Source organism: Brassica oleracea, unplaced genomic scaffold, assembly GCF_000695525.1.
Source record: "Brassica oleracea var. oleracea cultivar TO1000 unplaced genomic scaffold, BOL UnpScaffold00829, whole genome shotgun sequence".
NCBI lineage: Eukaryota > Viridiplantae > Streptophyta > Magnoliopsida > Brassicales > Brassicaceae > Brassica > Brassica oleracea.
In genome coordinates, this window is record NW_013617469.1 from 2,911 (window position 1) to 18,694 (window position 15,784).

The 15,784-nt window shown below is 34.0% G+C and overlaps 1 protein-coding gene across 1 annotated transcript; it reads left to right on the forward strand.

The window, feature by feature from the left end:
* Positions 1–2,940: 2,940 nt before the first annotated feature.
* Positions 2,941–14,833, forward strand: LOC106320146 (putative F-box protein At3g52320). Its single transcript, XM_013758514.1, has 3 exons — positions 2,941–3,039; positions 3,152–3,271; positions 13,670–14,833. Exons 1-3 carry the CDS (start codon positions 2,941–2,943, stop codon positions 14,831–14,833), a joined length of 1,383 nt encoding a protein of 460 aa, XP_013613968.1.
* Positions 14,834–15,784: the final 951 nt, after the last annotated feature.

Genomic DNA, 15,784 nt, shown 5'->3' on the forward strand with positions numbered 1-15,784 from the left:
AAGAACATCCCGGATTCATTTTACGAATTTATTTTCGTTTTCTGTGTTATGCGATTATAGTCATCTTTTTTACTTGGGCGTTTCGAGTGAATCTCGAGTTGCTACTGTTTCTGTAGGTAATGTAATGAGATTGAATGTTTGCGATAGAAGAGATTTCCGAGACTTACTCGAAGTCTTATTGCGTTTTCTTATCGTTAAAAAGTTTTAAAAATATCGAGTACAAATGCGAATATTTTAAACTTGTGGGAGTATACCAGTACACGTATACGTACCCACTCCCCCCCCCCCTTTTTAATGAGGGGGGACAGCTGAATTTGCCCCTACGTACCTCTTTCAAGGATCAAGCCATCTCGTAGTTCAGTTCATCAAGTTACAACTGGTAAGTAATAGTATTTTTTGAGGTGCATTACGTTGTCCGTTACAATATCGTAAGGGATCATGTGTCTGCAGATAATTTTTTTTTTCACACGAAGTTTTCGACTTGGACGTCTTTGATACTCGCGTAGAAATCTACCTCCATCCATTTTGAAAATAAATCCGCAAAGACTAAAAGAAAGCATTTCTATTTTGAGTTGTGTAGAGGACCGACAATATCCATGGACGAGCGCATGAAAGGATATGGAATGGATGAGAGGAATTCTGCTGGTTGGTGATTGTCGGCGCATGCTTTTGGCATTTTTCGCACTTTCGTGCTAATTGTTCGCAATCTCTGATCATTGTTGGCCAATAATAACCTTGGCGCTTAATTTTGACTACGAGCGACCCTCCGTCGGAGTGATGTTTGCAGGATCTGGAATGGATTTCCTCCATAGATTTTCACGCTATATGTCCTTCCACACATGTCATAAGTTGGCCGGCGAATCTCCATTTGTAAATTTCTCCATCCACCATGACATATCGCGCAGCTTGGGTTTTGATTTTACAAGCTGCCCACTTTTCTGCAGGTAATGTCCCGTCGACAATATAAGCTCGAATAGTTTCGAACCATGGCTTTTCGCAACCATATTCAGATTGCTCCAAATTTTCCTTGGGTTGGATTTTGATTTATTCGACATCGTATTCTAGCAGTTGGATCAAGTTGGCGATGACTGGCGGTCCGATGCTCGGGTGTTCGATGAATTCTACTGGGCCTATTCTTTTGAGACACGGATCCGAACTCGATGACAGAGCTGCTAAAGTGTCGGCTTGGGTGTTTTTGGAGCACGGGATTCGAGTTAGAGCTAAATGTTCAAAACCCTGGGCAAGGTCTTGGACGCGTATCATTGAACGAGTTTCTGATACGCGTCCATTCTCTCGTCCCTTGCTTCGTACTCCCCGCTATACTGATTTACCACTAACTGAGAGTCGCAATAGGTATGGATATTGTGTATTTTCAGACCGTGAACCAAGCGCAACCCCGCGATGAGTGCTTCGTACTCGGCTTCATTATTGGAGGCGTGAAAGTCCAATCGAAACAACTTTTCTAGAATTTTCCCCGTAGGCGAGGTGAGATGAATTCTGATCCCCAAACCTTGTTTGGACGAAGATCCATCGATGTGAAGGAGCCAAGTCGAGTTTGGTTCCTTGTTTTTGATATCCCCTGTTGGCAGTTCCACTATGAAATCTTCGAGCATTTGGGATTTTTCGCAGGTTTCTAGTCGATATTCAATATCGTATTCATTCAATTCGACTGCCCACTTGGCGAGTCTCCTTGACTGGCTTTGGCTACGCAAGATAGTTTGCAACGGGAAAGTCATGAGGATTACGTTCGTGTGGGACTGGAAATATGGGCTTAGTTTCCTTGCCGAGGTCACTACAGTGAATGCCAAGTTTACCATTAATGGCTATCGTGTCTCAGCGTCCATCAATGTTTTACTTATGTAAATTTTGGTTTTTGTTCACCGTGTTCCTCCCTGATCTGGACACTGCTTATCGCTGTCGCCGATACTGCGATATATAAGAACAGAGGTTCCCCCTCTCGGGTTTTGCGAGGACCGGAGGAGTGGCCAAGTAGCGTTTCAGCTGTTAGAAAGCGTTTTTGCATTTCTTGGACCATTCAAACTTCTTGTTTCCTCTCAATGTGTCGTAGAATGGTAAACACTTGTCCATTGACCGCGAGATAAATCGATTAAGCGCTGCGACCCTTCAAGTTAAACTTTGCACTTCTCGCATGGTTCTCGGGGAATCCATCTCGATTAGCACGTTGATCTATTTTGGGTTGGCTTCGATACCATGATGGTTCTTGAGGTAACCGAGGAATTCTCCCGATGCCATGGTGTATCTGCACTTCGCCGGGTTCAGTTTCATGTTATGCGTGTTTATCGTATTTAGCCTCGCGAAACATTCCTCCAGATGAGTGACGTGGTCTAGCTCTGCTAGGGATTTTACTAGCATATCATCAATGTAAACGTCCATAGTCTTTTTGAGTTGCTCGGAGAACATACGATTTACAAGTCGTTGATAAGTCGCACCCGTATTTTTAAGAGCGAACGACATTACTTTGTAGCAATATATGCCGCGGTCTGTGATGAATTTGGTTTTTTCGCGGTCGTCGGGATTCATCATGATGTGATTGTATCCTGAAAAAGTATCCATGAAAGACAAGAGTTTTTTTCCCGCCGTTGCCTCTACTAATCGATCGATGTGTGGCAGTGGGAAGCTGTCTTTATTGAGATCGGTGAAATCGAGTCAAACACGCCACTTTCCTTTTTTATTTTTAACCACGCCAGAGTTGGGAAGGCAGTCTGGTTATCTGACCTCCGTTATCGATCCTACTTTTAGGATTTTCTCAACTTCTTCGTTGACCGCGGTGGCAAGTTCAGGTACCAACTTTCGCCTTTTCTATTTGACGGGCTTGAAAGTTGGGTCGATGTTGAGTTCGTGACATGTTACATTAATGTCGACTCCTGGCATATCTTTTGTGGCCCAGGAGAACGTATGAAGGTTCTTTTTGGATAGGCAATGACCTCCGCCTTTAGAGGCTCGCAGAGATTAGCTCCGGTTTTGACACACCGTTCGGGGAATGCTTCATCAAGTCTTACCGATATCACGGGTTCGCAAGTCAGTTCACGCTTAACTTCTAAAATCTCGGCTTTCCGCAATTGCCAAAAGATTTCTGCCGAATCTTGTTCTGGGGCTTTTTCGACGTAACTCGTTTTCTTCTTCTTTTTAGGAGAAGTTTCAGCCGTTGAGTTTTCCGTTTAAATTCCGCAGCGAAGCAGACTTGCGATACTTTCAGATCGCCCCAGATTGTTTCGACTCCGGGAGGAGTTGGAAGCTTGAGGCACAGATGGTATGTTGACGGAATTGCTTGCATGTAGTTCATCCACAGAGGGCCCACGGTTGCGTTATATGATGCAGGGCGGTCCATGACCAAGAATTCCATGTTTTTAATTTGTTATGCTCCTGGCCTTAACGGTGAGGTTAATCGATCCGAGAGTCATAGTAGCTTCCCCCGAGAGTCCTACTAGCGGGCTTGGGTTTTCCGCAATATCGGACAGATTGATTTCCATTCTCTCGAGGGTGATTTTGAAGATGATATCAGCCGAGCTTTCGATGTCAACTAAAATCCTTGCAATATCGATATCCTGGATAGTCAGCTCAACGACAAGGAGATGGTTACGAGGTTCGACCTGATCGGTCGTTGCCCTTTCCTTAAAAGAGATGACTTCACTATCCATTAGATTGGGCATATTGCCGCGGGATTGTAAGGTGTTCTTCGAATTATAAAATCCGACCCCCCTCCTTCTAGCGCCAAAATGTGGGAACCAAATTCACACTTTCAAATTCCGTCAAATGCGGAAAAACATTCTAAGTATTGAACTCGCTAGTCTAGCCACCTAAGTCTAAATTCTCCTAAAGTTAACATAAATCTCCTAGGTATATATATTCGGATCCCGGCGCTGTTGGCTTCAGCTCCCTTTATATAGGGCTTCGAGGTCGGTTGTCCTTTCCTCTTTTGCCCTTGGGACCAAGTTTATCTCTTCTCGGAAATATTCTATTTCTCCTGATCTTCTAAGTTATCCTTGGAAACTTGACATTTATCTTCTCCTACAAATAATATATAAACCGTCATAGTAGTCGTGGGCTCATTCTTGTTAAAAATCGTAAGTGGGCTTTTGGTCGCTGTTTAGACCCTTTCGAGCCTTTTTTCCGAGTTAATCGTTTTACAATTTCTTCAAGAAATTATCTTTGGTACGACGTCGGTTTTACGGAATAACTTAAAACAATTGAATAGTTAAAGCAATCTTGGTGTTTAGTTAATTGTTGCAGTTTTATAGGATTGATTCTAACTTACCCGAGAAAACTAGTCTTCGGAGTTTTATCTTAAAGTTTCAACGATAACTACGATCAAGACAAAACAAGAGACAGTTCAATCGAGACGCGAAGAAAGGAAGCTGGCTGCCGTAGTGATTCAAATTGGATCGTCCCGCTTGCCATATGGCGAGCTAGACGCAGACCGTCCCGCTCGTCATATGGCGAGCTAGACACGGACCATCCCGCTCGTCCTATGGCGAGCTGGACATGGGCTGTCCCGCTCGCCATATATGGCGAGCTGGACTAATCATCCCATTCGCCATATGGCGAGCTAGACGTGGGCTGTCCCGCTCGCCAAATGGCGAGCTGGACATGGTCCGCTCCTGTCGTCTGGACATGGTCCGCTCCGCTCGCCATATGATGTAGCTCTTTCGATATTTTGAAGAATTCTACTTAGGTACTTTTTCGAGTTTATCTCGAGAAAGTTCCTCGAGAGTATCAATCTTAGGCGTCGATTTCGAGATTACTGTTTTTGACCCCAATAGGAGTTTTGTGATACTCGGCTCTTCCTGGGTGTCCACCATATCCCTGTTGAGGACTTTCCTGGCTACCCAGTATCATGACTTAACAGTGTACATCACATTCTTAGTATAGCTCCAACAATACTCATCCCGATGATATCCTTGACTTATGGCCAAAGATTGAATCAGTGGGATATCCTCCGGACTTACATAGTTTTCAAGCATCTCTGAGTTCCATCTTTTTAGATTCCCTATCATTAGCTAATGTACTGGCATCATCGGATAAATATGTTTATATATATACATATGTGAATGTCTAAAAGTTACAAAACACAATGTTTTAAATTTTATAATATAAATTAATCTATATTAGTATCTATATTATTTAAATAAAATTAATTAAATATTTTTAATTTTATATTTATATAGTTTTATAAAGGTATTTTTGTTTATCCCTTCCCAACCATCTGTAATCGTAAACACTAGTTGGAACAAAAATTTAAAGTTTAGAGGTGTGGAGCGGTATAAAATGGTTTACAACGTTTTTATAATTGTTGTAAAACGCCAAGAACTGCTATCTCTCGCAAACGCATCATTTTCTAGTGGTATCGGCAAAATGAGCCAGACCCTTAATTAATTTTGAAATCTTTGAAATTATTATTTTTAGTTTGAGCCAACCTAGATAATATGGCGAAGATATTCAAAAATAGCAGATCTAGAAGATAAGTACAAGCATTGAATTTTTCGGTGGGATATCCTCCGGACTTACATAGTTTTCAAGCATCTCTGAATTCCATCTTTTTGGATTCCCTATCATTAGCTCACGTACTGGCATCATCGGATAAATATGTGTATATATATACGTATGTGAATGTCTAAAAATTACAAAAAAAAAAATTGTTTTAAATTTTATAATATAAATTAATATATATTAGTATCTATATTATTTAAATTTAAAAATTAATTAAATATTTTTACTTTATATTTATATAGTTGTATAAAATTATTTTTGTTTATCCCTTCCCAACCATCTGTAATCGTAAACACTAGTTGGAACCAAAATTTAAAGTTAAGAGTTGTGGAGCGGTATAAAATGTTTTACAATGTTCTTATAATTGTTGTAAAACGCCAAGAACTGCTACCACTCGCAAGTGCATCATTTTCTAGTGGTATCGGCAAAATGAGCCAGACCCTTAATTTATTTTGAAATCTTTGGAATTAATATTTTTAGTTTGAGCCAACCTAGAAAATATGGCGAAGATATTCAAAAATAGCTGATTTAGAAGATAAGTACAAGCGTTGAATTTTTCAGTGGGATATCCTCCGAACTTACATAGTTTTCAAGCATCTTTGAGTTCCATCTTTTTGGATTCCCTATCATTAGCTCACGTACTGGCATCATCGGATAAATATTTGTATATATATACATATCTGAATGTCTAAAAATTACAAAAAAAAAATTGTTTTAAATTTTATAATATAAATTAATATATATTAGTATCTATATTATTTAAATTAAAAAATTAATTAAATATTTTTACTTTTATATTTATATAGTTTTATAAAAGTATTTTTTTATCCCTTCCCAACCATCTGTAATCGTAAACACTAGTTGGAACCAAAATTTAAAGTTTAGAGGTGTGGAGCGGTATAAAACGGTTTACAACGTTTTTATAATTGTTGTAAAACGCCAAAAACTGCTACCACTCGCAAACGCATCATTTTCTAGTGGTATCGGCAAAATGAGCCAGACCCTTAATTTATTTTGAAATCTTTGGAATTATTATTTTTAGTTTGAGCCAACCTAGAAAATATGGCAAAAATATTCAAAAATAGTAGATCTAGAAGATAAGTACAAGCGTTGAATTTTTCATACCATGAATTTTTTTATCGCATGAATTTTTTTTTTGACTTCAAGATGTTTTGGGCCTTAGTCTATAATCTCTATGGGCCAAGACAAGAGTCGGTTGTTTATTGCCCTCCCCCAAGGGTTGAGACTCGAACCTGACACCTTTACCCTTTGGGAAGAAAGCTTTACCAGTAGAGTTAGCAGTTCAGGGTCGCATAAATATTTCAGGTTATAAATATAAACGGTTGACAAATCTGACGGTTAAGAAAGTACATATTTATTTTTATTAAATCTTTAAATTTTCATAAATATAATTAGATTTGTAAAAAGAAGGAAAAATTAAAAAATATTTATTCCACCAATAAGAAATAGTCAAACTTTTACAAAGTGAAAAAATATGATTCCTTAAATTTTCATAAATATAATTAGATTACTAAAAAAATGGTAAAACTTCTAAATAACCATTTTTAGTTTTCGTTAGTTAAATAGCCTCTAAAAGAATAATATAAATGTTAATAAAGGGGTAAATGACAGTTGTATCCATATCTATATTCTTAATTTATTATTTTTTAGAAAATCTAAAATCTAAAAATATTTAAAAAAATAAATCAAAAATATATTTTTTTTCAAAATAACTTTGCTTTGAGAAAATACTTTCAGAAATATTGTTTTCAATTAATTTTCTTTTGTAGGTGATTTTCCGTGTTCATGCACTAATATAAATATTTAGAAAGTAAATAAATTATAATAATTTATTAATATTATAATTTTATTTATTTTATAATTGCATTCTAATTAATATGCATGATTTATTTTAAATAATATTATGTTATTTCAGTTAGACGTATAATTTTGGATATATGATATCTCGTTTGTTTAGTTATTATTTGGATATATTAAATAACTTCTACTTTTCCGATTCAACCACAATATTTTGTTGTATAGATTCCAAATCTGATTATTATTTTTTTTGGCATTTAGTTTTATTCTTGTCTTGGATTTTTAGATATATTTTAGTAAGATTATGTATAATTAAGAATATGTTTTTTTCAGAATCACATAACAGAAATAAACTAAAGCGTTAATTGATTTAAAGTTACATAAATGAATATAACAATGATAGTCTTTTGAAACCTCATGTATATATATATATAATTATACATAAGAAATTAGTTGTAATAATTGGTTAATATCTCTGTAATATTATTTGAGAATTTCATATATATTCATTAATATGTTGAGTGTTTTATAATTTATATGTATAAAAACTATTACTTTAAATAATAATATATTATTATTTTAGTTAAAAGAAAATTTTATATGAGAATTTTGATCGGCCTAGTCACTCATTTTGTGAGTATATTCTGTTACATATATTTCTTCAAAATAAAGTACAACTATTTTTAATCTAATTGAGTTAAATCAAATTAATTGTAATAGTTTGGCTCTTCATATTATATGTGTAAGTATATTTTCATTTTAAAATAATTTTGTATATCTTGATTTGAAAAAAATAAAATTACAAAAAATAAAGTGACGATTAGCACAAAGATGCATAAAACACATAGCCGACAAAATTTAAAAGAGAACTAATATCAAAAAAAAAATTGTAAACTTTCCTTCTTATCAAATCACATTATATATATAATTCGTTTTAAATTTTATAGTATTTTTATTTATCATATATGTGGTTTGGAAAATATAAAAAGGAAAATTAAATTAAAAGAAAAATAAAATATTTTTTATTCATTAAAGATATATTAATTTATGTTATTAAAATTATTTTTGTAACAATTTGAGAAATATATTAATTTAAATAAAATAATTATTACATTAAAAATATATATTATGTTTTTTAATATCTTTTAAGGGCTTTTTGCAAAATTGACCGACAACTCAAAGTCAAACACAAAACTAACCTTTTTTTTTTTGAAATTAGTTTTGCCCTATGCACCCCACAAGTTCATATAATTAACGAAATGCCATCAATTTTTTTTTCCTTTTTTTCTTTCGAAAATGACATTTTTACTCTCTCACCCTCATCATCTTCAAGTAATTACAAGATTGTCATTGTCAGCAATACCCTAACCACCATGAACAACCAATTTGAAACTCTTAATGCTCCCAAAATCGATTTACCCTTCTTCTTTCTTCATTCTTATGAACTATACACAACATCTTTCTCACTTTCTCTCCACATTAAGCTAAAAAAACTCAACATTTTGATTCTACATTTTTTATGGTTCATAAAGTCAAAGAAGCTAACAATTCTGGGTGGTCACTTTCTTTTGAGATTCTGTGTTCTTGAAGAAGTCTTATGTGTGCTAAGGAAGTTATCTCACCAATTTAAGGTATGAAATCAAATTTTTTTCAGATTTGTTCGTCCAGACGACTTCCAGGTAAGTCGTCTGGTCAACGCAGAGGTTATTTTTGCAATTGACTTTGAAATTTGTTTTCTGAGATGACTAAAAGTTAAGTCGTCTGATTTTGTTTGGTTACAAAAAAATCTCCAAAGAACCTAGACGACTTACATTTCAGTCGTCATAGGTTAGTTTTGCATTTGACTGGATTATTTCAGAAGTTTGACTTTCATGGACGACTTACATTTCAGTCGTCTGGTGAAAATTGAAATATCAATATTTTATTAAAACTAGACGACTTACAATTAAGTCGTCATAGGTTAGTTTTGCAATTGAAAAAAATACTTCAATATTAAATTATACCCAGACAACTTACAATTCATTCGTCCGCCCGACGACTTAAATGTAAGTCGTCCAGGATTTTATTCCGAGATTCTGGTCAAACCTCGTAAATCCTGGACAATTTACATGTAAGTCATCTGACGGACGACTGAATTGTAAGTCGTCTATATATAATTAAATATTGAAGTTTTATTTTTCAATTCCAAAACTAACATATGATGACTTAATTGTAAGTCGTCTAATTTTTAAAAAATATTATTATTTTAATTTTCACGAGACGACTGAAATGTAAGTCGTCCAGGAAAGTCAAACTTCTGAAATAATCCAGTCAAATGCAACACTAACCTATGACGACTGAAATGTAAGTCGTCTAGCTCTTTTGGAGTTTTTTTTTTTTTAACCAAACAAAAGTAGACGCATTATTTTTCAGTCGTCTCAAATAACAGATTTCAAAGTCAATTGCAAAAATAACCTCTGCGTTGATCAGACAACTTATATTTTAGTCGTCTGGAAGACTTAGATTGAAGTCGTCCGCGTCGACCTAAATGGACGACTTCTCTGGAAGTCTACTAGATGACCTCCGTGGATGTCGTTTGCGTCAATGTTTAATAAACTTGCATTTTCTCTAAAACTATAAAGACTTTTTAACATTTTCTTGTTAATTCATGTTTATTAATGAATATTTGGGCTACTGAATGAAATTTATAACTTAATTGGTGATATTTATGAGGTTACCAACATTCACGTTAATTAAAGTTTCTAACTGATCCGAGAAGACTTCCGTGGAAGTCTTCTACGCTAGTTTTAAGTCTTCTATGCTAGTTTTTGAATAACTTGTATTTTTAAGAGTGATAAGAAACTTCAAGATATGTAAAACTCATATTTTCAAAATATGTTTTCTCCCTTAGTTTTACTAAATTTGACTAAATTTTTCAACACGAACTTATAAAAAATATGATATGCTTTGACTAGTTACTATTGTTTGTTTCCATCTCTTAAGTATTATGTTATATACACTAATGATGATTATTGTTATGAGTTGGAAGAAGGGTTAAAATGCTTCTTAAAATGTTGTATCAGTATGAACCTACCAACATTCTTGTTTATTAAGATGAGAAAAATGTCATTGGAGTTTATTATTGCATATGAGAGATCCAAAGATAAGAAAAAGGCTAATGAAGTCTATTATTTTATTGATTTGCAAATGTGTAAACACATTGTTAGCACATGTATTACATCTTGGGAAACATTATTACTGATTTTACAAAAAATTCACAACTAAAAGAGTAGACATGCAACACAAAACAGACCACAAACAAAACTATTATAGATCATTCATCTTCAAAGACAAGCTTGGACTCCACTTGATATGGAAAAAGACTTTGTAAGAAGACTTCCAGGAAGTCCAGACGACTTCCAGGAAGTCCAGACGACTTCCAGAAAGTCCAGACGACTAAAATGGAAGTCGTCTGGAAGACTTCCTGGAAGTCATCTAGTGCATTATATTTTAGATGACTAACTGGTAAGTCGTCCCAGAAGTCTTCCAGATCTGAAAAACCTGCATATCAAATCCAGATCTGAAAAACCTGCATATCCAAAAACGTTCAAATGACTTAAAAACAGAAAAAATGAGTGGAAGATTAGATAAATCTACCTTTATAGAACACATAAAAATACATATCTAAAATTAATAGATCTACCTTTAAATGAGTGGAATATGAGTACCATCTGATTAAAAACCTGCAAAAAAAGATAGATTAGTAAGAAAGACATGAGACAAAACTGAAAAAATCATATAAAGTTTGGTGTTTTCAAGTCAAAGAGATTAGAGTGGGTTTGGAGAGCTTTAGTTTGGGAAAAAAGTAAGAACTTTATACAACAAGAAGTTACCAAATGAAGAAAAATCAGACATAAAAACTTACCAAAACGCTCAGATCTATTATGAAAGGAGGACTTCTTCAGAAGACTTCCATGAAGTCCAGACGACTTCCAAGAAGTCCAGACGACTTCCATGAAGTCCAGACGACTGAAATGGAAGTCGTCTAGAAGACTTCCTGGAAGTCGTCTAGTGCATTATATTTTAGAAGACTAAGTCGTCCCAGAAGTCTTCCAGATCTGAAAAACCTGTATATCAAATCCAGATCTGAAAAACCTGCATATCCAAAAACGTTCAAATGACTTAAAAATAGAGAAAATGAGTGGAAGATTAGATAAATCTACCTTTGTAAAACACACAAAAATACATTTCTAAAATTAATAGATCTACCTTTAAATGAGTGGAAAATGAGTACCATCTGATTAAAAACCTACAAAAAAAGATAAATTAGTAAGAAAGACATGAGACAAAACTGAAAAATTCATATAAAGTTTGGTGTTCTCAAGTCAAAGAGATTAGAGAGAGGTTGAAGAATTTTAGAATGATGAACATTACATTTTTGTTGCAGCCATTTGAGAGGATGAGAGAGAATGTGTAAATTTTTCTTTATATAGGGAGACAAAAAATCCAATTAGATTAAATATTTTTGGTTCAGACAACTTCCTAGACGACTTGTCCAGAAGACTTTAATATTTTTAGCGGGAAATTAAATTATTTTTAGCGGGAAACTAAACTAGAAGACTTCCCAGAAGACTTACAAGTAAGTCGTCTGGTTAAAATTATTTAAGCGGGAAAATAATTTTTTAAAAAAATTTAGGCAGGAATATTTTGACGACTTACATGTAAGTCGTCTATTTTAATTTCTTCACCAGACGACTGAAATGTAAGTCGTCTAGACCCTAAACATAACCCCTAAACTTAACCCCTAAACTTAATTAACTAACTAAACATTTCATAAAATCAAATTAAACTTCAAAAGTGTTTACTATACACAAAAATAAACACGTATAGGTAAAAAAATAATTTTTCAAAAAAACATTTAATCTTTCCAAAATCTAACCCTTAGAATAAATACAATACTGCAACATATGTTGTCAAGCTCTAGACCTAAGAATACCATGATTCACTACCTACACTCATCTATGTTGAAAACAATTCAATTTTGTTATATTTTAAATTATATCACTTAAAATTGTTTATAATTACATGATTTTAATTTTTCGTTTATCAAAATATTTTTTAAAAAATTTATAAATTATTTTTAAGATCAGCTACACCAGAAGACTTACTTTGAAGTCGTCCAAGCGACTTCCAACATCTCAGACGACTCAGATGACTTATTAGGGGCTATATTCGTAAAAATGGCTTCTGTTTTTTTGTTTGGTCACAAGGGTCTGGGCTGTAATTTCACAAGATTTTTAGGTTAGTTTTGTATTTGATTCAAGTTTGGGTATATGTTTCAGGTTAAAATCAAGTTGTGGGTTAGTTTTGGTAAAAACCCCTTATTTCTTTACTATAAATCAAGATTATTTTGTAAACTTTCCTTTTTATGAATCACATAATATATAAAAACACATTTTCACTTTAAAATTTATAAATGTTCTTTACAATATAAATATAAAATGGTAAATCTATATAAATATTAATAATGACAATTAGATATATTGGATTCCTTAAGTGTACCATTGTAAAAAAAACATCATAAGAATTAACATGAATGCGACGCAGACACATATGAAACTGAATTCTTAAATAATATTATAGAGATAAATTTTTGAATGTAAAAAAAATTCTCGAATTCATGAATGCCTTCATAATCGTGTAATTAGACTTCTTAAATTTAAATTGTATGTGAATTTGGAAAGGATCTCCTAAATGTGTATGATATCTTCTTGACTTTGACTTTGACTTTGACTTATATGCATATTTTTATATGTATATTATTTTATAAAATTTAGATATTAAATTCAAGATGGTATTCCTAGAACTTTAGAAAAATGTTATACATATTCAAGAATATCTTTATAATATAAATATAATTTTTTTTTGTCAAGGAATGTAAATATAACTCAAATTCAGTAAGGTATTCATAAATATATATACATGAAATTCTTTCTAAATGCACATTTAAGAATATAATTTTAAACACATTTATGAAAATTTCTTAAATTTTATGAAGATATTATACATTTTTATCAATATCTCACTAAAATTTAAAAAGATATTATAATTATTCACTAATATTGTTCTAAATATGGATATACTCAAATTCAGAAATATATCAATCTATCATACACATTAAGGAAAAAATTTACAAAATATTTATCTGTGAATAAAAAAAAAAGTTAAACTGTAAAAAAAAAGGAAAAAAGATATTTGATTCCTTAAGATCTAAGGATATGAGTCCTCTTTAAAAGTAAATATTTAATCAGGGTTATGGAGAAGATTGGAACATTCAAACACAACTATGTAGTTTTCTTTGCAGCCAGCAGCCCTGAAAGAGCTGAGTATGGAGAAGTTAGAGTTAGGAGGAGCCAGAAGGTGTCGGACAGCTTTCGAGCATATCCCCAAGAAGGTGTTGATGGAAATCTTGATCAGATTGCCAGCGAAATCAGTGATGAGGTTCAAGTGCGTCTCAAAGCTCTGGTCTTTACTTATCTCCTCTAGCTATTTCACAAACTTTTTCCACAAGACTAGGCAATCATCGCGTTTGTTTATGTATATTGTGAACAACGAGAAACCTTCTGACTATATGTTTCTCTCAACATCACCAAATCCGGACTCAGACAAGTCCATCTTGTCACTCGACCATGTTCTGGACATGCCGGTATTGGGAGGGCACTTTGTGAGTGGTATTCGTGGCCTTCTCTGTCTCAGAACTGAGAGAAGAATGCAAATCTGTAACCTCACCACCAAGCAGCTCGTGGAGTTGGAGTTGTTCCCAATAGACGACGACGATAATGTGTGGATCTATTTTGGGCATGACCATGTTCGCGATGAATACAAAGTTCTTAACATAGTTTGGGAGTTTAGCAATGATGGGGAGAAATTACTAAGATCTTCCGAGTATCAGGTATTGGTACTTGCTCCTCAAGCTTCATGGAGAAATACTCAAAGCAGCTTCATTCCTCCTCCTCATCTTCCTTGCACAAAAGGTATCTCCATCAATGGTGTTTTGTATTATAGAGCTCAGATTGATCGTAGTGATACCTTTGTGGTCATGAGTTTTGACTTGACTTCAGAGGAGTTCTCTTTGATAAAATGCCCCCTTGACGTCATCCCTCGCCCAGCTCTCATGAACTACGAAGGGAAAATATCACTTTTTGATGTCTTTGAGTATAGTGTAGACATCTGGACATTGGAGGATGCAGAGAAAAGTATCTGGTCAAACATGAAGTCTTTTGTTTTGACCATTTCGGACATGGATTTTGTGAGTTGGTCTCGCGTGTGGAGGCAAGGCACAAGTCGTAGCGGCGAGGTATGGTTGGGAAAAACAAATTTCGATAGGGATCTCTTTATCAGTTATGATTTGGAGAGGAATAATATAATTAAAAGGATTGAGATGAATCCATTGTTTAATCAGACTGAAGAAGCCATGTATATATTTTTTTGGGATGACATGGAGAGCATTATGTATTTAGAAACCTAAACAAAGATCTTATTAAAAAAAAACCTAAACAGATTATTCATGTATTTAGTTTGTGACGATGTACAAGCAGTTTCATCAATGCATTTTAGTTCCATATTGTATGACTTTTGGCCACACACATGCATGATATCATTATGAGAGCTATTTACGCAAGTCCATTGTTGAGTTTTTTTCCAGTCATAAATGCAACCACAATCTTTAACAATCCTTTGATATATGAAAAACCCTCTCTGGTAAAGATAGCCATCAACTCAGCTGCCAGCTCCTCTCACATACCTGTTTAACAAAACTTCGTCTCTACATATCCAAACATACCCCAACTGAAGGGACTGGAAATTGAGAGGCTTTGATCACATTACCGCAGGGTTTGAAACCGCATCCTCTAAGGTCCAGAAATTTGGTCTTGTTCTTCACCAACTTTGCAGATAACCCAATGCACTGAATCAACAAGGTAAGAGACCATAAAGTTGTTACCTTTTCAATCATCAGCAGCAGAAGCACAAGCAGAGGAGAATGAGTTGGAAAGACTAGACAATACATTTGGCAAAGGATTCAGTGAAAAGCAGACCCATTTTGAACAAGGTTCACTGCGTGACGCTATTTCTGAACGTCAATCAACCTTCTTCCATGGAGAATCAGCGAATACATGACAACGCAATGCAGTTACATTAGTGTGTCCAGAGCCGTGCAAAGAACTTCCGATGACATAAGCCAAATAAAACTATATTTATGTATCAATACAAATACGGTTTGTGAAATAACTTTAAAGAAAAATTAACCTAAATTTGTTTATGTTTTATTTATAAATAATAACATTAATATATAAATACAAGTTTTAATATGAATAGTATTCATTATGATTTAGTATTATTTTATAATAAATAATAATCGATGAAGAGAAACTAATCCAAAAATATTAAAAGTGATCTAGACATAAGAATAAAATTATTT